The sequence below is a fragment of the Haliotis rubra genome, unplaced genomic scaffold (genome assembly GCF_003918875.1).
Source record: "Haliotis rubra isolate DU_JTF1 unplaced genomic scaffold, ASM391887v1 Scf4, whole genome shotgun sequence".
Classification (NCBI taxonomy): domain Eukaryota; kingdom Metazoa; phylum Mollusca; class Gastropoda; order Lepetellida; family Haliotidae; genus Haliotis; species Haliotis rubra.
In genome coordinates this window covers 6,532,593-6,556,086 of record NW_025767079.1, presented here as the reverse complement: position 1 = coordinate 6,556,086, position 23,494 = coordinate 6,532,593, and the positions used below count along the sequence as shown (strand labels likewise).

The 23,494-nt window shown below is 43.6% G+C and overlaps 2 protein-coding genes across 2 annotated transcripts; both read right to left on the bottom strand.

Annotated features, from left to right (window-relative positions):
* Positions 1 to 4,387: 4,387 nt before the first annotated feature.
* On the bottom strand, positions 4,388 to 5,110 carry LOC124287151. The gene has a single exon (XM_046723634.1). The coding sequence runs from the start codon at positions 5,108 to 5,110 to the stop codon at positions 4,388 to 4,390; it is 723 nt and encodes a 240-aa protein (XP_046579590.1).
* Positions 5,111 to 5,457: 347 nt separating this feature from the next.
* LOC124287149 lies at positions 5,458 to 7,098 on the bottom strand. The gene has a single exon (XM_046723633.1). It carries the CDS (start codon positions 7,096 to 7,098, stop codon positions 5,458 to 5,460), a length of 1,641 nt encoding a protein of 546 aa, XP_046579589.1.
* Positions 7,099 to 23,494: the final 16,396 nt, after the last annotated feature.

Here is a 23,494-nt window from a genome sequence, read left to right as displayed (position 1 = left end):
TCTGCATCATCAGGTAATTTCGGAGTATATTCTATCTGCATCATCAGGTAATTTCGGAGTATATTCTATCTGCATCATCAGGTAATTTCGGAATATATTCTTACTCCTTCATCGGGTAATTTCGGAGCATATTCTTACTCCGACAAACGTCGTGTCCATCAAAATAAAAAAGTTGACATCCATAAATTCTTGCCTTATGTGTATCACCTCTAAATGCCGTTCCGAGACACTACTTCATCAATGTTTACTTTTTTCATCACAACATTATTTTTTCACCACAACATTATTCATTAAGCGCTCTGAACAGATAATTCCTTTGATCGAGCTGTGAGCAAGTTGTGCCTCCGATATTTGTAGCTTGACTTGTATCTGGTATGTTCTGCATGGACGTGATGAACGGGCGCATCAGTTTATGTAGATTCAGGGATTAAGAAGATTTGAAGATTTCAGTTCAAAATATGGGCCTTCTAATTTAATTCTGAAACAGCACGTACAACCATATGCTAAATATGGTTGTTTTCGGTGTGAGTGACATCAGTGGCATATTAATCTAGGTCATGGTTCTCTGCCCCTGTTTCGACAATGTATTGTGATATAGTGAGTGAGTTTAGTTTTACGCCGCACTCAGAAGTATTCCAGCTATATGGCAGCGGTCTGTAAATAATCGAGTCTGGACCAGGCAATCCAGTGATCAACAGCATGAGTGAGTGAGTTTAGTTTTACGCCGCTTTTAGCAATATTCCAGCAATATCACGGCGGAGGACACCAGAAATGGGCTTCACATATTGTAGCCATGTGGGAATCGAACCCGGGTTTTCGGCGTGACGAGCGAACGTTTTAACTACTAGGCTACCCCACCGCCCCTCAACAGCATGAGCATCGATCTACGCAATTGGGATATGATGACATGTGTCAACGAAGTCTGCGAGCCTGACCACCCTATCATGTTATTCGCGTCTTACGTGTTTTGATATACTTACACAGGTGAGTGTGTACGACACCAGCTTAGATAATGGTACCGATGGGTCATTATCTCGTATTTGGCATCGGAATAGAAGAATCGACGCCACATTGTGCAGTGATTGGTGGAGTGAGTGAGTGAGTGAGTTTAGTTTTACGCCTCACTCAGCAATATTCCAGCTTTATGGAGGCGGTCTGTAAATAATCGAGTCTGGACCAGACAATCCAGTGATCAACAGCATGAGCATCGATCTGCGCAATTGGGAACCGATGACATGTGTCAACCAAATCAGTGAGCGTGACCACCCGATCCCGTTAGTTGCATCTGACGACAAGCATGGGTTACTGAAGATCAATATTCTAACCCGGACCTTCATGGGTAGTGATTGGTGGACGTCACGTAGGAACATGGAAATTGCTACTGCATTAGGTAGGGCTTGAGTGAGTGAGTGAGTTGTGTTTAACGCCGCATAAGGTCAGTCACATCACGGTGTGTAAGCTTTCACTGGAAGAAATCGCAAAGCTTTGCAGGTCTTTGATGTTGGGCACATTGGCGAAACCTAGCCCATGCATGGTGCTGAAAACACTAGAAACGGTATGGGATTCTGGGATTCGAACCTACTGTCATAGGTCGAGGGCAGGTTAAAGGGACATAACTCCGCAAGCTAATTGCGGTGCCTTAGACGATGAGTCATCCGTAGCATTGTACATCATTTGATGCTAAATTGGAGTGATGTATTAACTCCAAATTGCAGTATTTCACCTATATTATGATGGAGAAGGTGACATATTCAGAGACTGAGCGTTTGTCCAAACAATACCTAATTCCAGATCTGATGCAATCTAGGAGTTCCACATCAGTTTAGCCTTGAGGTCCTTGCTGGATCTGACGTGACCCTAGTCTGTCTTCCTGTCTCATAGTTGCTAGTTTTCCTACTGCCAAGCCCTCCCTGCAATGCTAAAGCCCTAAAGGAAGCAAGTCTAGATTTCATCAGGTTCAATCTCCCATCTTGCTGGGGCTCCTTTTCAATTTAAACGGAATTATTTATTTCTATCAAGTGTAAGTCTCGATCTGGGTCAGTCCAGTTTTACCAAATCATTTTAGACTTGAACTGGGCTCCTTCGTCAATGTCAGTGTCCCTGGAGGGAAACATGTTATAACATGAGTGAGTTTAGTTTTACGCCGCTATTAGCAATATTCCAGCAATATCACGGCAGGGGATACTGGAAATGGGCGTCACACATTGTACCCATGTGGGGAATCGAACCCGGGTCTTCGGCGAGACGAGCGAACGCTTTAACCACTCGGCTACCCCACCGCCCGTTATAACATGAACCCTCTGTTTCCAAACCATGGATTTCCTCCTCATTGTCTCTAGACTAACGTTTAGTGTCGAATATATATAATTTTGATTAACAAGCGAACCCATCCAAATTGACAAGAAGCCTCCTTGAGACCAGAGATTCAGAACCTGAGGAAATCTAGACCTGCTTCATTTAGGGCTTTAGCATTGCAGAGAGGGCTTGGCAGTAGACAGAAGGGAAAATAATGTGGTTCCGGGACTGTGAGACAGTCTACATTGGCCCATGAAGACCTATTCATATGAACTCAGTGTTTATATCACCGACTGCAGCTATTCACACAGTCGTTCCCGTATTCACCATATCATGTTACATCTCCTGAGACGAAACAGACCTCGGAAGTAAAATAATTGCAAATAGCCAGCTGCCCGTCGATGCTGACACGTTTATGCTTTCTTCATCCCAGTTGCCATTTGCATGTCTTTACCACACTTAGAAAGCTTCATATCTTAAATCTAAACGCATCTATCAAAATAACTGTCGACAAAGTAACACCCTCATCCGCATGACGTGTTTGAGAATCACGAAAAGCTGCCGCTAACGCGATGTTCTGTCTCTGTTAACATGCTACAAGTATGGAAACCTGGCATTAAAAACGTTTCAAACAGATCCTTCCCTTGTGCTCTACACAAACGGTTGTCGCTTGTGAGATATTATACAAATCCCTAAATTGTAAATTTCATTTTCAATATATAGTTTTTTTCTCTCTGGAGTTTGTTCCGTGCAAAACATGCTTAAACGTCGGAGATGCAATCAAATAGTTATAGTTCCACGGCGGATGAATTGATTGCAGTGACAAGTGAGATCGTTTGATATCCTTCCGCTGCATTTTGGATCAAAGTAGATCCTGTCCACCACGCAACACTGAACAAGAGATAGTCATTGAGATAAAAGATAAAGTGATAAAAAGGCTTAAAACTCAATTGCAAAAAGTGATGTCACGGTTGAGCTGTTCGTTGTGCACCTTCTTGTGGATGTATATATTCCAAACTAGAATGAATCTAGGGGGTGTCGGACAGGTTAAAAAATCATTGCTTCTCGAGACATATGGTAAACAAGCATTACCCCCGTTGTTTGTCTGTTTAATATTTCCAATATGTCTGCGCCGTCTCGTCTTTCTCACAGTCATACTTTGTAGGTTTGCTAATTTTGACAACTAATGGATATTTCAGTGTTAAATTTCAAAGATCAATCGCCTACAGGTGGGCGTGTGTGCGTAACACGTATGTTCATTTGTATGAGACTATAGATCATAAAAGATGGGGTGGGAGGTAGGGGTGGGTGGGGATGGGATGTGTGGAGGATCGGTGGAATAACTCTCCTGGCACATTAAGTCCAAGATAATCGCTCAATCCACGTGTCTGTCACAGTGAATTTTACAGTGTACTTTTTACTGAGAACCAGTTACCGTAGTTACATAAATCTATTGTCGGAGCTTTACCCGAGGTGCTAATTTTAACATCCAGGCCAGTGTTTGGGGGCGTGGAGAATGGTCTAGACTAAGGCTTAGTCTCTGAATATATATAATTTTGATAGTAACAAACAAGCCCATTTATATTGAAAAGGAGCCCTAGGGAGACCAAAGATTCAGAACCTGAGGAAATCTAGACTTGCTTCATTTAGGGCTTTAGCACTGCAGAGAGGGCTTTGCAGTAGGGAAAATAATGTGGTTCCGGGACTGTGAGACAGACTAAGAATGGTCCTTCGATAAGCTCACTGCCGGCTCCACTGGTGTTGATTCCAAAATGTATCGTTATATTAGAACACAATCTTTTCACAATCTTGGTTCAGTCTTTCATGGCTGAGAGGAATACAGTCTCACAGTCCCCGAACCACATTATTTTCTCTACTGCTTTTTTTTTCTGCAAAACAGGTTCATTTCAGAGACTAGATATTAGTCTATAGTAGTAGTAGCAGCAGCAGCAGCAGTAGTAGTAGTAGTAGTAGTAGTCGTAGTCGTAGTCGTAGTCGTAGTCGTAGTAGTAATAATAATAATAGGCCACTTGTATTGCGCATTACTCCATGCTTGATGCATGCTCGAAGCGCACAGTAAAATAAAAAGTGTTCAGAGCTGTTGAAAGAGATAGGTCTTGAGTTGACGTCTGAAAGACATTAGATTTAGAGATCTTCTGATTGATTCTGGGAGGCTGTTCCACGCGGATGTCACTGCATATGAGAAGGAACGCTGGCCATATCTCACAGTCTTGATGTTGGGAATGCGACACAGAAGCTTGGACTCAGAGCGTAGGGATCGAGTGGGAGAGTAGATAGGCAGGAGGTCCTGTAGGTAGCCTGGAGTGTCGCCGGACAGACACCGGTGGGCTAAGCAGAGGATCTTGAAAGTAACCCTGTGCTGCACTGGAAGCCAGTGTAGATCCTTCAGGGTTGGAGTGATATGGTCTTGTTTTCGGGCGAGTGACTTCTGTACACGCTGGAGACGATTTATCTGCACAGCAGAGGCTCCAACAAGGAGACTGTTACAGAAGTCGATCCTTGTCATGACTAAGGACAGTATGAGAATGATGGCTGATTCTTTGGTCAAATATTTCCGGATGTTGCTGATGTTCCTCAACTGAAGAAAACACATCTTGGTTATTTGGCTGATGTGACTGTCTGTGGAGAGGTCCGAGTCCAAGATTACACCCAGGTCCTTGACAATCTCTGACACTGGTACCTCAGTATCTCCAATAACCAAGGTAGTGAGTCCGGACTCTAAACGCCTTGACTTTGGTCCAACCACAACACACTCCGTTTTTTCAGCATTCAACTTGAGCTTGTTGGTCGACATCCATTTCTGTATGTCATGACAGCAGTTTGTCATAGATTGAGCAGCCCACCGTGCTTCAGATTGATTAGGCTTGAAGAGTGATGCCAGCTGAGTGTCATCTGCGTATAGATGCCTGTTGATCTCAAGTACCTTAATGATTGAACCAAGTGCCTTGGTGTACAGTGTGAATAAAACTGGACCCAAAACCGACCCCTGTGGCACACCTCTTGAGAGATTCACTGGAGCTGAATGGACACCATCGATATACACCGAATGATACCGATTCTACAGATAGGATTTGAACCAGGACCATACAGTACCATTGAGGAAGAAGTCATCCTTGAGGCGACTGAGTAGCATCTGGTGGTCTATGGTATCAACTCTAACAGCACCAGGAGGCCCACATTACCACTGTCAATACCACGTCTAAGGTCGTTGAGGACTTTCAATAGGGCTGTCTCCGTACTGTGTTTAGGACGGTATGCCGATTGGAAAGGCTCGTACAAATTCTGATGCTCAAGATGTTCTGCCAATCGCTTTCCGACAGCCTTGGAGATAAACGACAGGTTTGAGACTGGCCTGTAGCTCTGTGACTCATCCTTGTCCAGAGTGGTTTTATTCAGTAATGGTTTCACTATCGCCTTCTTGATGCTGTGTGGAACTACTCCTGACCTGAGACTTGAATTGACGGTGTGGAGAATTACTGGTATGAGAATATCAATGTTACTCACTACAATCTTGGTCGGTATAGGATCCAGAGCACAGGAAGTCGGTTTGGATTTCTTAATAAGAGCTAACAACTCCTTGGTTGTAAATGGAGCAAACTCTGTGAGACAGTCAGATTCAAAGGAAAAATGGGTTTCTTTATACATACTAGAGGGACTCTCATCGTGTGGAAATGTCTGATGAATTTTCACAATCTTCTCAATGAAAAAGTCTGAAAACTGTTGGGCGATATACTCAGAGTCACCGATGTTAGGCAAAGTGGAGGTATTATTCCTGCCCATTAGTGTAAACATGAGCTTATACAAAGCATTTGGGTTGGACCTGCTATCTCTGATCTTTGAGTTCATGAATTCGGTTTTGGAGCGCCTAATAGCTATTGATACCTTGTTCTGTAGAACACAGTACATCTGCCTATATACCTCAAGCCTTGTCTTACGCCTGAGCCGTTCTGCAGCTCTCCTCTCAGCTTTGGCGTCACTGATCGCTGGGGTGAATATCCATGCAGTCTCTGGTCTATAAGGGATCTTCCTAACTTTCTCGGGGGCATGCTTGTCAAGGAGCTCCAGAAGGAATGTGTTGTACAGATCAACTATGTCTGCACATTCAGTTGGTGTTTCACTGAGTAACCTTGACTTCTCGAGATCTGATCTGAATGATTCCTGATATATCTTCGAGATGTTTCTACAGCGTATTGACTTGGTCGGATGGAGTGGTCTGGTAGTATCAAGCCCAATAGTGAGGAGGTGATGATCCGATACCTGAAGATCTGTGACTCTTACATCAGTGGTGCAGGAGTCTCCATCTCTGGACAGAACCCAGTCCACGATATGGCCACTCTTGTGTGTTGGTTCAGACACTAACTGTTTACAATTGTGAGAGTCAAGTAATTTTAACATCTGAGCTGTTTGAAGATTATCCTTCTTGTCAAAGTGGATATTAAAATCTCCAATAATTACAAGTCTTGATTTTTTGCAGACGACAGAGTCCAAAATCTTGGCAAATTCATCATGAAACATGGAAAATGTGAAGGAATTTTTCTTAGAAGGTGGCGGGCGATACAATGCCAATATATTCGTGCATGTCTTTCCATGTGTTATTTGGAATTCCAGTGATTCAAAGGATATACTACCAATGGTGATGACTTGCTTGAAGGTGATCTGTAGATACTGCCTGTAGATGACAGCGATCCCTCCGCCACGGCCAGGCCGTGAGTGATGGTGCAGGTTATATCCAGGGGGAGTCAAATCTGTTATAATTGCTTCATCGCCTTGTGCCTCAGCCATGACTCAGTCAGTAACATTATGTCCATGTTTCTGTCTACAATTGTATCAATGATATCTCCACACTTGTTGCGGGATGACTGCACATTCCAGAGACACATAGTCAGTTTAGGTGATAGTTTGGGGGGTTGAAGGTAAACAAGATTGCTGTAGTTGATTGATGATGTCTAGTAGTAGTAGAGATAACACATACTGACAAAACCAGAAAATAAAATCAACAACATTAAGCAAACCACTATTTATAGTCACACCAGACCGCTGCAAAACAACACCTAACCTCTAACTGACTACACCATGCCTCAAAAAGAGCACACAGAAGCACACTAACACACATCTAAGCACATGCACTATCTACCTAACAACACTAGACCTGTACTGAACCCCCTGCTCTCACCCCATCCCCCAACTGCGTCACCTGCAATATCTTCTACCACACAGCATACCAGTCTAAGCACAAGGCCAGTTCGCCCTGAACCTAACACTAGTGACCACGTCATCTGGTTACGTCGACTTTGTTCCTCGGCGTTGGTTAGCAATGTGATGCAAGCAAAAAGTCGGTGGCACGGAAGTCTGCAGTCTTAGACTAACGCTTACTCCCTGAATATATATCATTTTGATAGCAACAAATAAACCCATTTAAATTGAAAAGGCGCTCCAGGGAGATTGAGGACCTGAAAAATCTAGACATGCCTCATTTAAGGCTTTAGCATTGCGTTGAGGGCAAAGCAGTAGGGACAACGATGTGGTTCAGGAACTGTGAGACAGACTAGCTGTGGACCATCAATCATAGGTTTCTATATGTCAGATAAGGACATCAAGCTAATATTGGCTGGGAAAAGCTCACCATATCTCACACCCAGCGACCGATTCCAACAGCCTTCACGCGATTCTGCAGCATGTTTTTAGTTCTCAGTGTCAACCGCAACTAACGCGTTTTCACGAAAGTTATTACCATATTTAAGCATTGACCTTTCATGAATTAAACATTCATGAAAGCAAATTTAGCCCTCGCGTTTAGTTCGGTACGGTGATGATTAAAAGCGAGCCTCGGCTTTGAGCGATGACGTTAAAAAACTAAACTTTCTGTCAAGTGAAGGAAAACGTTCACCCAAAAATCAATTTACGTGTCTCCTGTGTATCAACAACCACTGCACAGTGAAGTAAGGAGTCGCTTTGGCAATCATGTCTGTCTAAAAACATTTGTTTCAAACTGCGAGGAGTTCGACTTAGGGAACTCGTCGCCGGATGAATTTTCCATTTGGCTCCGAAACAGGCGCCAGTTTTCGCTAAGTCGGAAACAGACGAAAATTACCGACTGTCGGGAATTCGGGATGTTTTGATCTCTTCTGAGGGGGGAAGGTCACTCAGTACAAACAAGATCGGTATCGTGCCCACATGTTCGAATACTCAACACAACAACTGGAACAAAATGTCAGACTGGTTCGTTCCTCTATCAAGCGCCTGCGCTGCTGCAATTGCCAAGCAATCAGCCTGTCTAATTTCTGTCGCCGAGGGCCTGGACCATTGTTCGCTGGGTAAATTTAGTCCGTTCTCCACGACCTCAACGCAGCCCAGCTTTTCCCAGGTGTGTGCTTCCAGTCATCTTATAGTCTACCCTCAGAACAATACACGATTGAACGTGTTCACACTGTGTAACGAATATGACCCGACGAAGCAGACGTAAGGTTGCAAGCTTAAAAATATCTCTTCTTCGGGGTTTCCATAAACTATTCGATCGTCCAAACCCGTTTATGTTTGGGAGAAAAAGACTCAGAGACAGCAACCTGAGTAGAATTGTTCTAATCCGAAAATTGCAAGGCTTTTAACGTTTTGCCACCCACGTGAATACAATGGATGGGTTTCGCTTGTGAGAAAGACTTTGTGGTGTTTTAGATAAATATTGAAACGCATGCGATGAAAGATGAGTTTCCTGAAACTCTGCTAATTGCAGCTACATTGCACATGTCAAGATTTTTTTCTGCAGTCAGATGTTTGAGGAAAAGGGGGAAAAACAACTGTGTTACGAAGCGGAGCATAAGTCTGCCACAGCGGTGACATAATTATGCGCCTTCAGTAAGTCAAAGGCTTCAGCTACTTCAAATGATCACTGTTGTCGTTTGTGTTACGTCCACTACCACGACTTACACTTCTTCATCTGCGGAAAGTGCTACGGTCGCAACTACGTCTTCACCGGCAATAACTATCACGACATCTACTACTGCTGTCACCGCCACTCTTTCCACCAATAATACTGGTTCTACTACACTACTGCTTTGGAGCTTTTAGTCGTCCATAATGAATGTGATTGTGTATAGATAAGACAACATCTTTGTCTTCGACGACATTACTACTTCAAAACATCTTCTACAACGATATCTGATAATACTACTACAGATTCTGTCGCTACTACCACATCTGACACTACTACTACTACATGTTTTATTACAAGTGCGCGGTAGTATAGTTGTAGTAGCAGTAGAAGTAGTAGTAGTAGTAGCAGTAGTAGTAGTAGTAGCAGTTGTAGTAGTAGTAGTAGTAGCAGTAGTAGTTGTAGTAGTAGTAGTAGTAGTAGCAGTAGTAGTAGTAGTAGCAGTTGTAGTAGTAGTAGTAGTAGCAACAGCCGTAGTAGCAGTAGTAGTAAGCAGTAGGAGCAGCAGTAGAAATAGCTGAGGCGGCCTTGGCAGTAGCATTAGCAACAGCAATGGCGGTACTGTAGCAACTACAAATGATAGTACTGTTATTTCTTCTTCTTCTACCAACATTACTGCTGCGCTACTCAGGGGAGGATCCAGGACTTTGGAGATTGTGTGTGTGTGTGTGTGTGTGTGTGCGCGCGTGCGCGTGCGTGTGCGTGTGCGTGTGCGTGTGGTGTTTGCACATAAGCCATAAATCATGAAGTCCAAATGTTAGGAAGAAATGCTCCTCAGGGAATTTGTTGTCGGGGCAAAGGTAGATGTGTCACACACATACATACACAGACACACACAAACATACACAGACACACACAAACATACACAGACACACAAACATACACAGACATATACACACAAACATACACAGACACACACAAACATACACAGACACACAAACATACACAGACACATACAAACATACAGACACACACAAACATACACAGACAAATACAAACAAACATTCACAGACACATACAAACATACACAGACACACACAAACATACAAACAGACACATACACACGCACAAACAGACACATACACACAAACATACACAGACAGACACACACAAATATACAAACAGACACATACACACACACAGACACACACACGGATCCGCCCATGCTACTACTACTACTGCTACAACTTCATCGACCAATAGTATTCACTTGCAGATTTAGAACAGAAGCAGTAGTAGTAGTAGTAGTAGTAGTAGTAGTAGTAGCGTCAGTGTTTTACGGTCAGAGGTTTGTGTCCGCTGCAAGTTCAGTTAACTGGACTTTTTATTCGGATCGCAAAATCTGATTTGACATTCACCAGAATCAATGATCATTAAAGTTCACGTGACTCGCTAATGATGCACAATGAAATATTAAAATGTTATAGCGTTTAAGATAACGCTTGCAAACCTATTTCTGAAGAGGTTTAGATGTATTCCAATGCCCGACAGACATCATGTTTACTGCTCTCATATTTTCTAGATATTCAATGAGATTTCATTGCATATGAAAATGTTAATTTGAGACAAAATGTATTCTAAATTGAAATTTCATGACACAATCTTCATCAATTCGTCGCTTCCATAGTGGAACACTATCGTTATTTTTACATTTTAAGCCTCTATTTCAACATTAATTATTTTTTGAGGATGGGAGAGGGTTCTTAAACTTAAACGAATTTGCAGTTTTTTGTGGTCGAATGCTTCAATGAGTAAACTCAATACATATTTAATGCCCATCTACAGAAGGATCCTGGGCCTCGGTTTCCAGCCGGACGTACCAAACAAAAGAGTGACATTTAACTCTTGCAAATCATCAATCTCGGTTAATTCCAAACTTGGCTTGATATATCCATATTAATAAACAGTCTGGTGTCTGTCCACCAATTCGGCAACAACCTAGAAAAATCCCATGGCGATCTCTATTGTACAAATCTTTGTCATTCTACAGACTCATCTTGGATGCGATCCAACGATTCTCCTATTGCCTATATTTTTCTTTCTTTCATAGTGGCACGGCCACCATGCGCCGACGACTCCTGGGATTGCAAAACGCCATTACTGGAAAATTATTGGAAAATCCATAGTCTGTCGCCGTTCCCCGCTTCGCCAGGCTCTCTCGTCGTGCAGACGAGACCCACGTGACGTCACTGTCGTCTGCTTGTGAAATCGCTGCCGGATTTCAGCGTCGAGGTCAAATATTTGTTTTTCGTCCAGCGGCGGGGGGCCTAGATCTCGCGGCCCGAATGACCACTCTCGATAGACATCGTCTCGCGCCTGCCGGACACGTGAAAGGATGCGGCTCTTGAGTGGGGTGATGGATGTGTAATGCGTTTTATTGCACTGAGAATGCGCGGATGAGTTCAACGTTAAAACCAACGTCATTCCGCGGCTTTTTCACTGTATTTTTTAACGCTGAGTAATGTCAATATGAGTTATTGAGCCCGACTTGAGTAATATTTTCACGAGCGAGATAAGAGAGCTTTGAAAGATTGTCACAAAAACAGAATATATAAATTGATGTAGTTTCTTTGGAGCGACCATGTTTTCGCCGAAGGTGTCATTGTCGTCACGGGTACGGGTACCCGAGGTACGTATCTGTGTACAGACATGTACCCTAGCTAAAATCAGAATAAAACTTATCCTAGGAGCCCATTTCTTGATCTGAAATGTCATACCATTGTATGAGACGCATTATATAAGAAATGAGCTTACACAAGGACGAATATTTCACGATGCATATAATCGCTCCTGTACAGCCCCGTTCAGGGTATTTTAATTTTGTTTGAGGTACGTTTCTGTATCCAAAGACATATGGGGTACATATCCGTAAGACCCATGCCGAGAACGAGCTCGTCAGCCATAATATCTGGTCTGTCTGGTACCGTTCAGTGCCGAACAGAAGAGGCAGTGGGAACTCGAACCGCATCTTCAGAGCGAATACTCAGTGAGGGTTAGTATGGGTTTTACTATAACTTGTTTAGCAATATTCAATGACATATTGAAAAACATGGTCCTTGGCGTGACGAGCGAACGCTTTAGCAGTAGGTAGGTTGGCTGACAATCCCCTGCGGAACAAGGATTGGGGCGTTTTCGAAACTGGTGAGGTTATCGGTGCTTGAGTAAAGATAAAAAAGAGCTGACTGCACCCGTCAGTACGTGTCTGGTGAAGTTCATTAACCTCCAGGAGACGTACATGAATACTAAGAGTTAGAGTTACTCCCCCCCCCCCCTTTCCCCTGCTCCCACCTACACACACGAACCCGCACCCGCCCACACATCCACAGAACGGTCGGAATAGCACAAAATTCACGTTCGTAGTAAGGCTAATTTGAAATCAAGGAACGTAGTGTGATACAAGCTCGTTGGGTTCTGACCACATTTCTCCCGTTCAGATTGGTTGGTTAGTTGGTTGTTTAACGCCGCACTCAGCAATATTCCAGCTGTATGGCGGCGGTTTGTAAATAATAGAGTCTGGACCAGACAATCCAGTGATCAACAGCGTGAACATCGATCTACGCAATTGGGATACGATGACATGTGTCAACCAAGTCTTTTTTTTTCTTTTTCTTTTTTCTTCAGCAGCTTTATTTCAGATGAAATTGAGTGTCAACCAAGTCAGCGAGACTGGCCACCCAATCCCGTTAGTGGCCTCTTACGACAAGCATGGGTTGCTGAAGATCAATTCTAACAAGGATCTTCACGAAAACGGATCTGGGATGTTTACGATTTTGTTGTCCTCTCCACCCCACAGCTCTGTGGCATGTACCTTCAGGTTACAGTTGTCACAACATTTCTGTGCGAAACATATATTAACACTAAATTACGTCCCAAATCGAGTGGAAATCCTTTGAGTGAGTGAGGATGCTGAATTTATCAATATTCCAGCAACATCACGACAGGGAACACCAGAAATGGGCTTCACAGACTCTAGACATGTGGGGAATCGAACCCGGGTTATCGGCGTGACCGGCGAACGCTTTAACCACTAGGCTACCGGACTGTCCCTGGGGCTGATTCCATGTTCTGGAGTTGGGCCATCTTCTGGAGACCAGAAGGTCGATGTATGATCGGCAACCTCGTTATTCCAAAAGACAGAAACATATGGTACGTATTTACAGTGTTTGCCTTTAACCCTGAACAGCTGCAGGCCCTAAGGACCCAGAACCATCAAAAGTTGTCGGTCCTGATCCGAATGTTATCTACAATTTAAGTAATTCCCAGCAAATATTTTTTTTAAAATGTGACAACTAACAAACCAAGTCAAAGAGTTTAATTTAGAAATTTAAACCAGAAATTTCTGAATGATATTTTCTAAAAAATAATACTCATAGTTACTGGGGATGAAAAAGCTGTCGTCCAGCAGAAAACAAAAGCTGTGGGTCTGAGGGTTTTCAGTCGGCTTCGGGCCTAAGGACCGACGTTTATTTCGAACGCTGCATATTTTGTTCTCCGGCGCTGTTATGCGCGTTTAAATATTTATAGCTCTCGGTATCTTTATACGAGTGTAATCTTCATGAACGTGAATAAAAATCCAAATGTTACTTCATCACCCCTCACAACTTAATCACATTAGCGTAATATGGTAAATATCCCTATCAGTTTAATAGCAGGATTAGCAGTTCTCTTCATCCATTAACGAGAATAAACTGATCAATTCACACACACGAATCAGCTTACTGACATGCCTTTTTGTTAATATTTTAAGTTTATGTAACAGCGACGACGTTTTTCACTAGGTTGAATAAATACTGGTTGGTTGGATAAGATCAAAATTAGCTGAGCTGAGCTAAATTTTGCTTAATATGTGTGTTCAATTATTAATACTGAATACTAAATAAAAAAGTCAAATCCTTTAAAATACAAAATTCTTTAATGCGTTTATCAAAATCCACTTATAAAAGTTCGGATTAAACTTTTAGGTATAAAACAACCGAGGATAAAATCGTCATTTCCGACTATTCAGTCGGACTGGAGCGAAACCGGAAATACCCGATTCGAACCCGGTGCTGTCGTTCTCTTTTATCTTTTGAAATTGGCATGCGCACACCCCGCTCTAGACCCTCAATCCGTTTCTCAATGGGGATATTGAACATGGCGGGAACTCAACAGCGGCCAGCCAAAGATCTGACAGAGGAAGACAGGAGTGGTCGATAGGTTGGCTGGGGAGAGCTGACGAAACATATTGGTCAACTGCTCGCCAAGCTATTTGGTCGTACGGGCGGATCGAGTGTTAGTCGACCGCGCTGTTTAGCTTCACTTAAGTCCAGTGTTTGTTTAGTAAAGGTCTTTGGAAGATGCTTCTTTTAGGAACGAATGAGAAGCTTCCAGACAAAACGCAACGACTGGCTTTTGGGTGATTGTCTGTATGTCAGACAGATGTGAATATCCAATGAAAAACAATTCAGAAATAGAGCCCTATATAGCGTTAACTCGATTCTGTTTTGTACGCGTGTGTATGTAGACGATACAATCATGATGACAATGACGTTTACGTGCCACGACGGTTGATGGCGACTGTGCTGCAGATGCTAATATATCTTGTTTGCCTTCAGAACAATGTAGACTGGATACCTAATATTGATCCGCCAACGACATACTTGTATACACCTTGTTAGTGGGTCCGTATGTGTTAAACACATTCAAAACGGTATTGCTTTTTTTTCCTTCAGGTATTTTCTCTAGGTCATAATCATAATTACACACACCTTCATTCACACATACACAGTCTTTCTTTCGTTACATGCAAATAACATACAGATGAATGTAAATGGTGTCAAGTTGATTCAGAAACGATTTACGACGTCGGCATACGAAGGTGCAAAATCATTACTGTTCCACTTTACGGACATCATCGCATTCCAGCTGTATTTTGACTTTACAACTTGCACGAAATGCCCATATCTACCATCCAGGGTCCCAATCCATAACGCGTTCGTAGCGCTACGACATTCGTGGCCTACGGTAAACTGTAGAGTTACGACCGGTCGTAACGTTACGAATGTGGATTGGTACCCTGGAATCTATGCACGGTTACGTTTTGAGACAGAAACGTATGTAGAGGTAAAGTCGAAGTTACTGTTTTTGATTGCCTGTTCCTTCTCTGATGGCGATGACGCCATTTCATTTTCTTATCGTTTAATTATATGAAATGACACCAGTCGAACAGGCGCTTGAAATCATATTTTGTCTGTTCATGTTATGACCCTTTGTTTTTCTGCATCGTATTCGTAAAGGAGGGGTGAGATGGTTAATGTGTTGGTTCGTCACGCCGTAGGTCCGGGTTCGATTCCACTCATGGCTTGACTGTGGGAAACCCTTTCTTGTGTTTCCTTCATGCTGTTGCTGGTATATCGCTGACTTTCAGCTCACACGTAAGTAAGAATAGTTACTTTTTGTGCTTTAAACTGACATTACGTGACTGAAACATTGTTAATTATTGAAAACGAGCGTTTCCACTCTCGAATGGCCACACCAACACTACCCTACCATACCACCCCCAATATTATCGCCACCACTATTATTTCTACTACCAACTGCATGCTTACTTTCCGAGCCTCACAGACACAAAAACACAGTTAAGTCACGGAAGCACTGAGGTGACTATAATATAATTAATCCTCGTTGCACAGTCCAGTACATCAACAAACTACTTTGAGTAATTAGCTTGGTCCACTAGCCAATATCGAATGGCCACAAAGACAATCGGTCCGATTACCAACACAATTTATTTCAAATAAGTGCGGTCACTACTTCCGGCCATCCCTGACCACACCCAACGAAGATGTTTACCGACTTGATGTATTCCGCCAGCAGGACCTCAAATTTCACGATGATACCAACTGAGTGCAGTGCAAGCACTGTTAACATAACGAGAAACTTTCCAACGTTTACAGTTTCTGAGTCGAGGGATAATTAGTACAAAATGACCACAATAGCCGAATTTCGACATTAACTGGCACATCAAAGATAGTCTCGAACATAAAAGTTCAACGTATCTGGGCGTGGTTCCACCACAATCACCGGACATTATCGACCGGTCTGGGTCGTAAAAAGCGAAGTGGTTGTTGTACGTGCAACTGTACGATAATGACCACTCTTAAACGTGTCCAGCCCATCGACCATCTCCAGATGACCATTGTTTACACCCAACGTCGATATACCCCCTTTACAGAACTCTCTACTCCTTTATGAATTATTCTCTTCAAATGTCCCTAGTGCCCTTGGAGGTGGTCAATAGTTTGAAGAGTCCATTGATTCCGATTCTGCTCGAATGACTGGACGAATGATTATGACCAGATCTAGAACGAGGTTATGAGCGGCCGCCATTGGATAAGACTAACCGGATGTAGTGCGAGAAATGGTGGCTTATCAAATACTGGATAAGATGGCGCTGGGTCTGAATACTAAAGAGTAATTAAGGCACAGCGGCAGTTTTTTTTTGGCTCGTTGTTGATAATTTATCGCTTTAAATCTCTTTGGGTAAAACATACAGGTTTGTCTGTGCACCAATACGGTTATCGATTTGAAATTCGACCATATTTTCGCAACGAATGCACACTCATATTCGTAAAGCCCGCCTGGCTCCGTTGAGTATTGACTTTCAACATGGTCATTCAGTCAGACCGATACACAATCTCATCATGTAAAGTGATACGTGTATCGGCACACATGTTTTATGAATACTAATCTACATGTGCTTGATTTTCGAGGAATCTCATGAATATTCATACACAAGAGCTGGGCTGGTGGACAATCACGTGTAGTCGCTCGATGATGGCTGGTGAATCGAATCTGCTGTATTGCAGTCCAGTTTAAAAAACAACTTAATATCTTACGTCTATGCGTGGTAGTATGTTATATTTACGTTCAGTCCTATCTATCTGGCACCCTTACGATGTCACACCGTGCACCACCAACCAGGTCACCCGAACACTATATCATGTTATCTGAACACCCCTATCTATCTGGCACCCTTACGATGTCACACCGTGCACCACCAACCAGGTCACCTGAACGCTGTACCATGTTCTCTGAACACCTCTACCATGCAACAGGAACACCTCTACCATGTCACAGGAACGCCTCTACCATGTCACATGACACCTCTACCATGTCCCATGACACATCTACCATGTCACATGAACGCATCTACAATGTCCCATGACACCTCTAGCATGTCACAGGAACACCTCTACCATGTCACATGAACACCTCTACAATGTCCCATGACAACTCTTCCATGTACCATGACACCTCTACCATGTCACATGAACACTTCTACCATGTCATGTCACATGACACCTCTACCATGTCACATGAACACTTCTACCATGTCACGGGAACACCTCTACCAAGTCACATGGACGCCTCTACCATGTCACATGACACCTCTATCATGTCACAGGAACACCTCTATCATGTCACAGGAACACCTCTACCATGTCACATGAACACTTCTACCATGCCATGTCACATGAACGCCTCTACCATGTCACCTAACACCTCTATCATGTCTCAGGAACACCTCCACATGTCACATGAACAACTCTACCATGTCACATGAACGCCTCTACCATGTCACAGGAACACCTCTATCATGTTACAGGAACACCTCTACCATGTCACATGAACGCCTTTACCATGTTAACCCATGTTACCCCAGCCCCTCTTCTATGTCGAGGCCACATTGCTGGAAGTACTCATGGAATACAGAGCTTCAACCGCTCGCCCCGGGTGTACAGGGTTGTCAAGTTCCCCCACATCCCCCTCATCCTGCAATTCTCCAAACCTCCAACCAGGATGCACATGCAAATTGCATCATGAGAGCAACAGGGTCAGGTGACTGTTGGGTCTCTTCAGAGTTCGCTTGATCTACCATCTGAACTCCTGTCGACACCTTTATTGCTCTAAACATATGCACGCCTAGTGTACCTGAAATCACTGTTTGCTGCACCTTTCAAGCAAATGGGAAATTAATATTCACTTACACCGTCGAGACTGCACCTGTATATGCAACAGCAGCGACCGCAGATGGAAAGGCAATGGCGTCCCAGATTCGTATTCCATCTCGTAATCAGCAACACGAAAGGATATCTGTGAGCCCACAGCTGCTTGATCGTGTTGATTCCTGGATTGTCGAAGCTGTAGAAATGATCAGAATATTCTCCTGTGTCAGCAAGTACCGCTTAAGATGGAGCTGACTTAATATGTATATCGTGGAGAGTTGTTTATACTATCAATCACTGGTTCACAAAAAATGCATTGTTATCATAGCAACGAAACCGTTAATCATAACATTTCTGTGAAGAGAACAAGGGATCACACAACGTTGCAATAACATATAGCTATCGAATCATTCACGTTCCACAAATAGAACAGCTTTTATGTAAAATTTTCAAACATTGAAACGGAAATGTGCATGAAATTTTAAGAACAAGTAATGCATTTACCGCGAATACTGTGGTTTTTGTATTGACATGCACCGCCTCCATATAATTATATGAGAAACATGCACAGAGACGCTTCACGGGGACAGTGAAGACGTCGCCAGAAGGGACTACAAATCGACGACATCGACCACGAACGACACTGCCACCATACGCCATGATCAGTTGCATCATCGCTGCTACAGATCGATAGTGTCTGCTGCAGTTGGATACCAACGCTGTGAAGGAATTCGGCTTCCATATGGACTTCCAAGTACAAACCAACATCAAAAGACTTAATAAAATCAAAACGAAACATGTATAACTATTTTAAACGAAACAACACAGATACGTAAAGAAACACCGCGCCATGCTGTCAACCTGTGACATTCTCTGGCATCAACGGTGTCTCGCGAGCTCTGCAGGAAGAAGGGCTGTTGCCAGGAGCCCAGGCAGCCGTTAAGGGCCACGGAATCAGATAAAGGTTCCAAATGAGCTTACTCCTTAAAGAGTCATGACGAAGTTTTATTTATAGAACGCAGAAATGGAAATTATTCTTGCATCAGCCCTTTTTTCGCGGTCCTTCGGGGCTGGTCGAATATGAGTGTTCTTCATGATTAGACGTTGGGACCAATCCGTGTTGTTATTTCCGCAGCGTCGTCATCGATTATTGGAATTAAAAGAATGGCCGTTTAACAGATGATGGTTAATTGTATTGTCAGCAGACCTTAGCTATTTATAGACCCCTTTATGCAATGCGCTGATGCTCGTTGGTTCATTTTGTCAGGACAATGAAAGCACCACCGAAATAACAATGTACGGAGGAACATGGTTAAACAGCCTCTGTGTTTTATAAGTCTTCTCGTTCCAAATTTTATGTTGCGGGGTTTCTGAAACTGAAGTTCACAACATCAGCGAATGGCTTTTATTTGGTTGTTACGCAATGCAGTACAACAACCTCCACTTTGCAATTTAAAAAGAAAACTATTCCAATGAACAGAAAATATAGGTCGCGAGCATTCAGGTTTGACATTTGGGACTCCGTCCGTGAGGTCTGAAGAAACACTGAAGTGACTTCAGAGTATTCACCATCTCATTAAAAGCAGATATTTTATACCGATACCATATCTCTTTGCGTGACGTTCTGACAAGTCTTCTGGAGGTCGAGTTAGGTGAATGTTCTAATCGTCCAATCAGAGCCAAGGCTTCTAAATACCTGGAATGAGACTCATTTGAATATTCTTATCATCCAATCAACGAAGAGGCTTCTAAATACCTAGAATGAGACACTTAATATGCCTTTGTCGTGATACAATTAAAATGTGACTTTTTTCTATCTCAACCCAAGAGTATTGAACACATAGTGAAACCTCGGTAGTTCGAAAACCCCATTTAACGGACAGTTACTGATAGCAATGAGTACTTGTGCGAAATAGTTGCTAGCCAGTCGGGATAGGTATGCCTGAACGTTACATGCCCACAAAATAATTCACTAGCCCGAAATTTGAATGTAGATACGGGTTTCACCATTAAGCTGCTAATATGATGAACATTTGTATCAGGAAATAATCTTGCATGATTTATAAGTGTATTATAAAATAACAAATCGGAGAGAGTGATATATTTACAAAATGGCCCCATGGAAATTCACTAGCCAGTCGGGCCAATGACTGTGGAGATTTACAGGCCCGACTGGATGTTATGGTCATATCTGGCACACTGTGTGTCCCTATATTTAGATCACATTCCTCACCAATAATGACATGTCACTCTGGACCCCTATATCTACAAACTGCCACTGTTTCAGAGGGACAATGGCAGTCTGGATTAATGAGGTTTCAGAGAAACCCGGATGTAGAACGACAGCTTAAAGTGGATGAAAACCCCGAAGTACAGCAGGCTCAGCCAACGGGCACGGATGTGGTGCTGACAAACCTAAAAACATAGTTGGAGCTGTCTGGGATTCGAACCCACAATCATTAGTTCCTGACGATTCCAAGCGACGCAATCCAGCACAGCGAACTACCACGACTGGGACACCCAAGGGCATAAGACTAACGCTTAGTCTCTAAATACATATGATTTTGATTGTAACAAATACACCCATTCAAATTAAAAAGGAGCGCCAGGGAGTGAGTGAGTTAGTGAGTTTTACGCCGCTTTTAGCAATATTCCAGCAATATCACAGCGGGGGACACCAGAAATGGGCTTCACTAATTGTACCCATGTGGGGAATCGAACCAGGTTCTTCGGCGTGACGAGCAAACGCTTTAACCACTAGGCTACCACACCGCATCCCTGTAGGGGACAAAATATGGTTCAGGGACTGTGAGACAGACTACCGGGGCATATGTAGCAGGTTTGTTTGGGGCTAAGGAAATCTACTCAGAGAATTCCAGGGTCACTTGTTTCCAGCTGAAATGGCTTGAGACATGTAATCTAAAGGGATAACCGTTTCGCGATATTCTCGATGTACAGGAAAGCGTTTACATTCAACAGTCTTGAAGATACTACAGAATCGACTTGTTTTGACAAAACATTAAGTGGGACTTGAAGCTCCAGCACATGACTACCGATCCATTCCTCCGGATGTGCCCCTCTGAATGTTCAGTTGTTTCATCCTCCAGTCTCAGACTCCGGCGTTGCATTGGCACCAACAGCATCGACAAGCGGCCTAACAATGGAATGAGGATTTCATGCCGGTGCCTATTACCAGGTAAAGACACGTTCGTTCTGACATAACGATCTGTGGAATTAGCAAACCAAGGCCTCCCTACTTATTCCACATCAAAGTTGACCCGTTAAACGCCACAATTGTAAATTCTTCCCTTGTGTCTCGAACTATGTCTTCCGTCAAAGGTCAAACACACATGGATTTCATCTGAGAGAAGCCTTTTATCGACTTGCTCTTGAAGCTCTGTGGTTTATCTATTCATGATGAGTATGTATTGCGAGGATGAGGTATGATATATTATATATGCATGATAAACACCCGGTGAACGGTTAGGTGGGTGTTATCGGGATATCTAACATGGGTCGGTGGGTTATTTATAACATACAAGCCAATGATAATGCAAAATTTTGTTCTACGCCTCGGACTCCGTCCAAACATCTTGTCAATTACTCCCCATTAATACTCGGTTCCCAGTCACCCTGCACATCCTCGTGGTTTTGACCCCAAATCATTCCGATCGCCTTCTCGCGCCTGTGTTTCTCACCCTTCCTTACTCCACGCCCTTCCTCACACTTTCATCGTTAACCACCTAGAACCATCTTCACAACCCTTTGCGCACCAGCCACAATCATCTCACAACCCTCCTCACAACCCTTTGCTCACCAGCCACAATCATCTCACAACCCTCCTCACAACCCTTTGCTCACCAGCTACAATCATCCTACATCCCTCCTCACATCCCTTTGCTCACCAGCAACAATCATCCTACTTCCCTCCTCACATCCCTTTGCTCACCAGCTACAATCATCCTACATCCCTCCTCACATCCCTTTGCTCACCAGCAACAATCATCCTACATCCCTCCCCACATTCTCAATACTCCCGCAGGCCTAGTCACATTCCCATCGTTCGCTACCCAGTCATTTTGGACCATTTCTCATATCTCATCGTTCCCGTCCCGAATCACCCTACACCACATCGGTCCCCACCCCTAATCACCCCACACCACATCGGTCCCCACCCCTAATCACCCTACACCACATCGGTCCCCACCCCTAATCACCCCACACCACATCGGTCCCCACCCCTAATCACCCCACACCACAATCGGTCCCTACCCTAATCACCCCAGACCACAATCGCCTCCCTAATCACCCCACACCACATCGGTCCCCACCCCTTATCACCCCACACCACATCGGTTCCCCACCCTAATCACTTCCCGCACCACCATCGCTCACCATCTCCAAATCACCCCACACCACAATCGCTCACCATCTCCAAATCACCCCACACCACCCTCGCTCACCATCTCCAAATCACCCCACACCACCATCGCTCACCATCTCCAAATCACCCCACACCACCATCGCTCACCATCTCCAAATCACCCCACACCACCATCGCTAACCATCTCCAAATCAACCCTCCTCACAACCCCATTGCACTACCCACGGCACACAACTTCATACAAAAATTACTATCTCACATCCCATCGTTCCCGCCCCAAATCAGCCCACACCCCCATCTCTCACACCCACATCGCTCCCCAACCAATCATCCGGCACCCATCCTCACAACCCCACCTATCCTCCACATCCTACTTCATACAAAAAAATCTCTACCCTGAAACTCACTCTATACAAAAGCGCCACATAAAAGAATTATCTATCATGTAAAATACAGTTCATTTACATATCCTTTATGTGTAATTTACTACACCTGTTTTCAGATGAAACCGCGATTCAGTCGACGGCTCTTGACACCAACTACCGTCCCAGTAATCACCGTTACCTACTGCAGATCTTGCAAGTGTCCAGAGACATACGTCGAAGAGTCTCATATAACCCTTAAAGTATCACCAATCAGATCATCCATCACACGACATACCACCTTCTACCTTGTTACGAGTTTAATGGATTCCTTCGGGACATATAGAAAACCTTTTTTTTTCGCGGGAACGTGTTTTTTCTTAGGAGACAAGATGTCTGTGCACCACGAATGATTGTCTCATCAAGGTGTCGCCTTCTTTCTCGTTCGTGTTTCGATCTTTCCAATGTTTGTGAATTCCCAATATCTCACAGGAAATTTGATTTCCCAGTAAGTAAC

What these genes read in the sequence shown, in the direction of transcription:
- LOC124287151 (XM_046723634.1), bottom strand. Translation starts at nt 5,110, where the DNA reads ATGTCGACCAACAAGCTCAAGTTGAATGCTGAAAAAACGGAGTGTGTT.
- LOC124287149 (XM_046723633.1), bottom strand. Translation starts at nt 7,098, where the DNA reads ATGGCTGAGGCACAAGGCGATGAAGCAATTATAACAGATTTGACTCCC.